The sequence below is a fragment of the Neovison vison genome, chromosome 5 (assembly GCF_020171115.1).
Source record: "Neovison vison isolate M4711 chromosome 5, ASM_NN_V1, whole genome shotgun sequence".
NCBI lineage: Eukaryota > Metazoa > Chordata > Mammalia > Carnivora > Mustelidae > Neogale > Neogale vison.
The window spans coordinates 56,799,973-56,805,507 of record NC_058095.1 but is presented as its reverse complement, the minus strand read 5'-3'; the positions used below and the strand labels follow the sequence as shown (position 1 = coordinate 56,805,507).

Genomic DNA, 5,535 nt, shown 5'->3' with positions numbered 1-5,535 from the left:
TTGAAATGTGCGCTCTGTTTTCCTTCCACAGCTCTGTGCATCGCCCTAAACACACCCGCACCTGTCATCAGAGCCCCTACCTGTGCCACCCGCTGGGTTTTGTCCCTCAAACTGGACTCCTTTCCTGCTTGTGGATAAAACCTAGAATGTGGCCTAACGCTAATGAAACCGTAGCCACGTGGTGTTTCCTTTTTTGGGGTCCTTTCCTCCCACCCATCCATTTCAGGGAACCACGTTTGATTGCCACCTCTTTAGAGCTTGGGTGGGGTTTCCCTCCCTTGCCCCTCTGCGGACCCCCCCAACCTGCCTCTGTGGGCTATGACAGCCACCTGGTGGCCATATGGGGGAATGGCAGGTGGATTCCCCCCAAAAGGGAAAGAGGGGAAGGCCTCTAGTAGTGTGTGGTCTTCCTTCTGAGGGAATGGGGACAGGGAAGCCTGTGATAGCGTGGGAACCAGATGTCCTGCTTCTCTGTCTCATCTTGCCTCCCAGGACACAATGTCCCATCCACACTCATTCTTATGGACAGATGAATTCACTCAACAGTGGAGGACATTCCATCAAAATTTATTGAGCAGCCGCTGTGTGCCCAACACTGGGAATACGGCGGTGACCAAGATGGACACAGGCTCTGCCCTCATGAGCTTTGAGTCCAACCGCCAGCCAGCCGATCACATCCAAAATCTTAAAATTTACACTGGATTAGTACTCTGAAATAAGCGTGATGCTAAGAGACAATCTAAAAGAAAACACTGCTTTCTACACCAAGGAGTCAGAAGAGCTCCTGAGGAAGAAGCATGTAGGGTCAGCTAGTTGGGGGATGGCAGGAAGCGTGTGAGACAGAGGGAACAGTATGTGTGAGGACTCTGGGGCAGGGAGACACTTCGTGGGCTGCGAGACAGCCCATGTGGCTGGGACACAGGGAACAGGAGAGGCATTGGCAGGGGAGGGGGCACCTGCTGGTTTGTGCAACATCTCTGGATGGACGGGACTTTGTTCCCGAAGCACCCGGGACACACTGAAGACTCCAAAGGAAGGAAAGTCAGATGCCTGGGTTTGGTTCTCAGCGCTCACTCGGGCTGCTGCATGGGGGGGCAGACATGGAAGTGGGAGGCTGGTGTGAACGTGTGCACGGCAGTCCGGCCAAGCGGTAATGACGGCCAAGAGGAAGAGGATGCATCCCAGAGGCACTGTGGAGCTGGGGTCTATTGGAGAGTGACCAGGGTGCGAGGAGAGGGGGGCATTTCCAGCAGGAGGCGCTGCGGTGGGAGACTCTGGGGGTGCGGGTGCGGGGGCATTTTGGGCAGACCAGAGGCTGGTGCTGGAGCAGCAGCATAGCTTGGGTTCTCCAGTCGTGTCAGTGTCACTGAGAGGACAAGATACACTTGAGACCACTGCAGAGCTGACTGCACATCAGAAAGCTTCTGTGAATTCACAGCCTCTTGTATCACATGGGCCCGAGTGGAAGCCCTTGGTCTCCCGTGATTCAGAAAGTGCTGAGGCCGGGACATGTCTCCACCTCTGGCCATGCCTTTCCTGGCCAGCCTCTCCAAAAATGCCTGGCCAGCGGGCCCAGTGCTTCCTCTCCCCTGCCTGGGCCCTGGGGCCCACCCCACACCCGCCCCCTCCCTCCTGCCCCACTCTGGCCAGGCAGGCCCATGCACCTCTCTCCTTCTCTCTCTCTCTCTTTTCTGTCATCCTCATTCCCCTCCCTCACTGGGGTTAAAGGAGATGAACCCGGCCACTCTGCCCACAAATGTGGCTGTCTTTTGCGACCAGCCTAATACGGGGAGAGGTTCTCTACACGCACGGGAAGAACATCAGCTTCAGATTTAGACTTGAGTTTGCACCCTGGTCACTAACTAGTGTGCCTTCCTGCCACTAAATCTTGCCAAGCTTTGGGAGTTCCTTCTACTTGCTGGATGGGAAGCTGCCCAGGGTCATCAATAGTTTACTAAAGCCAAATACGGAAAGAATCTTCTAAGCTTTAAAAAGAAGTCTAAAAGTCATGTAAAATTGTAGCGATGGCACCCATCTCGGAGTAGATGTATTTAAAAGGGTGTATGAGGCACGTACCATAAGCTCCGGACTGAATTACCAATTACCCCTTCACTTCCTTTCTTCCCTTTGGGGTTTCAACTATCAAGTTCAGAAGGCAGATCAGCCAGTTCCGTATGGCCAGCAATGGACACTTCCTGTTCCTGTCTGTGGCAGTCCCATCCTCCTGCAGCCGTCCCCATTCCCATCACTGCCATGAAACTTCTCCCATCCCTCATCCCCGTGTAGGACTCCTCCCTCTCCGACCGTCAAAAAGTTCTGCCTACGCTCTGGCTGTCTCCCTAATCCAAAATACCTCATCTTCTCATGTCACTCCTGAGAATGAATGAATTTGCTTCTAGCATTCTCCCTAACTTTGACCTAATCACAGTGGGCCTGGGAAGTAGGACCTGTACGCTTCAGAGGGACACGGGAACCACAGGCCAGTTCCCAGAGTGGAGTGGAGGTTTGTCCCACACTCCACCCCGCCCCCTTCCAGGGCACAGAAACAGCCAAACTCAAAATACATCCTGAGTCTACATATGCTTTCAGCTCCACTCCTACAGCTCTGTGAGGTCATCATTGAAGTAGAGCAGAATGGCAGGAGTGTAGAGGGCACCGTCCATGTTGAGAGAGTCAAATTCTTCACCCTCATCCCGGATTCCGTTCTCTTCCAGGGTAAAATCCATGTTCAGTTTCTTGCCCTCGTACTTCCATGTATAGCTGGCCGCATGTGCGTTATAGGGGAGATAGCGGTGCAGGATCTCCCACATGGACTCCTCGGCCCCCACCTGCAGAATGTGATAGTGCCCCCCCCCCAGGATTCTGGATGGGACACACACAGGGGCGTGTGGGCCCCAAGCCAAGGCCAGGAGTACAGATGGTAGTGCTGGGACCAGCGTGCCTCCCTTGGCAGCCTACCCCAAATGAAGCCGGATAGCGAGCCTGCAGTAAATAGCCCCAAAGTGTCACCTGTCTCTGTGGCAACCACTTCTAACAAACGGATGGCCCTGAAGGGTCAAAGTCACTGCCCCCTTTCCCCATCCCTTCCTCAGAGAACATTAATAAGAGTCCGACTGCAAATGCTACCCAAAACACAGCTCCCACTGGTTACAGAGAGCCGATGGCCTAAAGATCTCCGAGGTTTGCTGGGACGCCCAGTTCCGGCCGACCTGCTGCCGCCCGGTTCTCACCTCCAGCGTGTGCTCCTGGGACGTGAGCGTGTTAATGATGCGGATGTTGCGGGTCTTGGCAGACAGCCGCCCCACCTCATAATGCACCCCCTGCCACCAGGGCTTCCCGAAATCATTGGCCCAGTCTGAACGCGGCAGCTGCGGCGGGACGTGCAGGAAGCGGCCCCGGGGGGTGCGGTATCTCAGGGTGCCGGTCAGCGGGTCGACGTGCTTGCGGATCTTTAAAGCAGGGATCGGGGGAGATCGATCCCCCCCGACCTCCGGCTCCAGCCAGCTCCCCCCTTTCCCCCCGCCCCGTCCCGCGCTCCCGCGGCCCGATTCCACCCTCCCACCCCGGGCTCCGGCAGGACTCACGTCTCCGGTCTTCGCGTCGAACCAGTGGCTTATGTCCTGGCCCGCAACTTCTATGATGGGTTTTAGCAGCAGGTCTCCTGGGAAGGAGCAGCCGCCGTCAGTGCCAGCCGCCCAAGGACTGGGCACCCGCCCCCCACCGCCCGACGCACACCCTGACCCTGGCGCAAGGCGCGGCCCTGACCCTTGTACTTGCGAGCCAGCGGCGTCAGGTCGTACACGGATCCCAGGTAGGACACCCACAGGTCTTCCGGCACGTTGTGCTGGGCCACCTCGGCTGGCGTGAAATAGCGACGCTGGAAAAACTCAAAGTCCGGCCCCTCCACGAGGCCTCGGCGCGGCATGGCTCTTGCACTACCGGCCACCCGCATCTCTGGTCGCTTCATCGCCCCTCAGCACGCACTCGCTCACTCACGGCATCTTTCCCCTGGCGAGAGCGTGGGTCCGCTGACATGGAAACCATTGTCCCTCTCCGGCCGCCGTCTACCGAGATCAGACGTGGGCGGAGAGGGGGCGGGAGCTGTGCGCGCTCAAGGGAAATGTAGTGTGAGTCTGGCTTTCAAGTAACTGAGTTCCCTTCTCCAGAGGTCCGCGGGAAAGCGCACGCCCCCCGTTTTCAGAGTGGTCTGGGTTGGAGGGGATATTTAGGACTGACTGGCGAGGCAGAAAAGCAAGGGAGGATGGGGTGGAGTGCGATGACGAGAAGAGGTCATTCCGCTCAATTCCAGACCTTCTGAAGGAGCGATATGAACCTAAAGCGGTGAAACTTCTCGCGATATCTTAAGACACCCGGCTCCATAAACCGCAGTGAGCCCCGGCGCCAGAGGCGTGGGAGAAGCTCGCGAGATTTCTGCAGTTGCCCCGGAGACGACGACGACGACGACGAGGAGAGGTGATCTCGTGAAAGAAAAGAGGTCGGGAGCACTCGCGAGATCTCAGACCGCCGGACTCGAAAGGTTCTTAGGAAGTTGACCGGCCCTGAAGAGGCCCCGGGACAAATGGCCGGGGCTGGACCAACCATGCTGCTACGAGAGGAGAATGGCTGTTGCAGCCGGCGTCAAAGCAGCTCCAGCGCCGGGGTTAGCGCGGGCTCGGGTTCTGGGATCCAGGGGCAACCTGGGAGCAAGATGGGGGGCCGGAGGGGGAACCACAGCTCCCGGCAGCCTCTGGGCTGGGTGGGAGCACCCCGAGGGCTGTCGGGAGCTGTGGTTCCGCGGCGGGGCGGGGGGGGGGCGGTGCCGTCTCAGCTCGCGCGTATCCCGCCCCACGCAGGACTCGGACGGGGAGCGCGAGGACTCGCCGGCCGCGCGGGCCCGGCAGCAGCTGGAGGCGCTGCTCAACAAGACGATGCGCATTCGCATGACAGATGGACGGACCCTGGTCGGCTGCTTCCTCTGCACCGACCGCGACTGCAATGTCATCCTGGGCTCGGCGCAGGAGTTCCTCAAGCCGTCGGGTCAGTGCCTGGGGAATGCACGTCCACCTGGTGCAGCAGCGCTCCCTCCTGGGAGGCGCTTCCCAGGCACTGTCTGGCTGCACCCCTGCTTTCTGGGGCTGGAAGGGGCGGGACCGACGCCGGCCTGCCTCCCTGACGCTCTGCCCCTTCTTTCCAGACTCCTTCTCTGCGGGGGAGCCTCGTGTACTGGGCCTCGCCATGGTACCCGGCCACCACATCGTTTCTATTGAAGTGCAGCGGGAGAGCCTGGCGGGGCCTCCCTATCTCTGACCGCGGCCACGCGTGCTCGGCAGACCATTAAACCTGCAACGAAGTGCCTTGTGTCCGAATGTAGCTGGCGTGTCGGGAGCACTGTCAGCCCGCCTTCCCCACCCTGGACGTGCAGGCCCCAGGGTGGGCCCCTCCATCTTCCCTCCCACGCCACTGCTCCAGGACTGCGCCTGGAGGGGGTGTCATCCTGCTCCGGAAGGCCCATTGTTTCCCTCCCCGGCCTGGCAA

General features: G+C 59.0%; 2 protein-coding genes across 3 annotated transcripts; one reads left to right on the top strand and one right to left on the bottom strand.

Annotated features, from left to right (window-relative positions):
- Positions 1-1,617: 1,617 nt before the first annotated feature.
- Positions 1,618-4,100, bottom strand: LOC122906725 (cytochrome b5 domain-containing protein 1). Its single transcript, XM_044249019.1, has 4 exons — positions 3,766-4,100; positions 3,585-3,661; positions 3,231-3,449; positions 1,618-2,828 (listed from the first exon to the last, which is right to left on the bottom strand). Exons 1-4 carry the CDS (start codon positions 3,965-3,967, stop codon positions 2,598-2,600), a joined length of 729 nt encoding a protein of 242 aa, XP_044104954.1. The 5' UTR covers positions 3,968-4,100; the 3' UTR covers positions 1,618-2,597.
- NAA38 (N-alpha-acetyltransferase 38, NatC auxiliary subunit) lies at positions 3,792-5,351 on the top strand. 2 transcript variants are annotated; one of them, XM_044249020.1, is made up of 3 exons: positions 3,792-3,811; positions 4,310-5,037; positions 5,195-5,351. In XM_044249020.1, the coding sequence occupies exons 2-3, from the start codon at positions 4,620-4,622 to the stop codon at positions 5,305-5,307; spliced, it is 531 nt and encodes a 176-aa protein (XP_044104955.1). In that variant the 5' UTR covers positions 3,792-3,811; positions 4,310-4,619; the 3' UTR covers positions 5,308-5,351. The 2 variants fall into 2 exon arrangements, with proteins under 2 accessions (XP_044104955.1, XP_044104956.1); XM_044249021.1 differs by lacking the exon at positions 3,792-3,811 and having other exon boundaries at positions 4,128-4,660; positions 4,854-5,037.
- The last annotated feature ends 184 nt before the right edge of the window (positions 5,352-5,535 follow it).

Excerpts from the sequence above, each read along its gene's own strand:
- LOC122906725 (XM_044249019.1), bottom strand. The coding sequence starts at position 3,967 with ATGAAGCGACCAGAGATGCGGGTGGCCGGTAGTGCAAGAGCCATGCCG. Across the intron at positions 3,662-3,765 it reads GCTGGCTCGCAAGTACAAGG|GAGACCTGCTGCTAAAACCC; the intron begins GTCAGGGCCGCG and ends GCTCCTTCCCAG. Across the intron at positions 3,450-3,584 it reads TCGACGCGAAGACCGGAGAC|ATCCGCAAGCACGTCGACCC; the intron begins GTGAGTCCTGCC and ends CCTGCTTTAAAG.
- NAA38 (XM_044249020.1), top strand. The coding sequence starts at position 4,620 with ATGGCTGTTGCAGCCGGCGTCAAAGCAGCTCCAGCGCCGGGGTTAGCG. Across the intron at positions 5,038-5,194 it reads GGAGTTCCTCAAGCCGTCGG|ACTCCTTCTCTGCGGGGGAG; the intron begins GTCAGTGCCTGG and ends CCTTCTTTCCAG.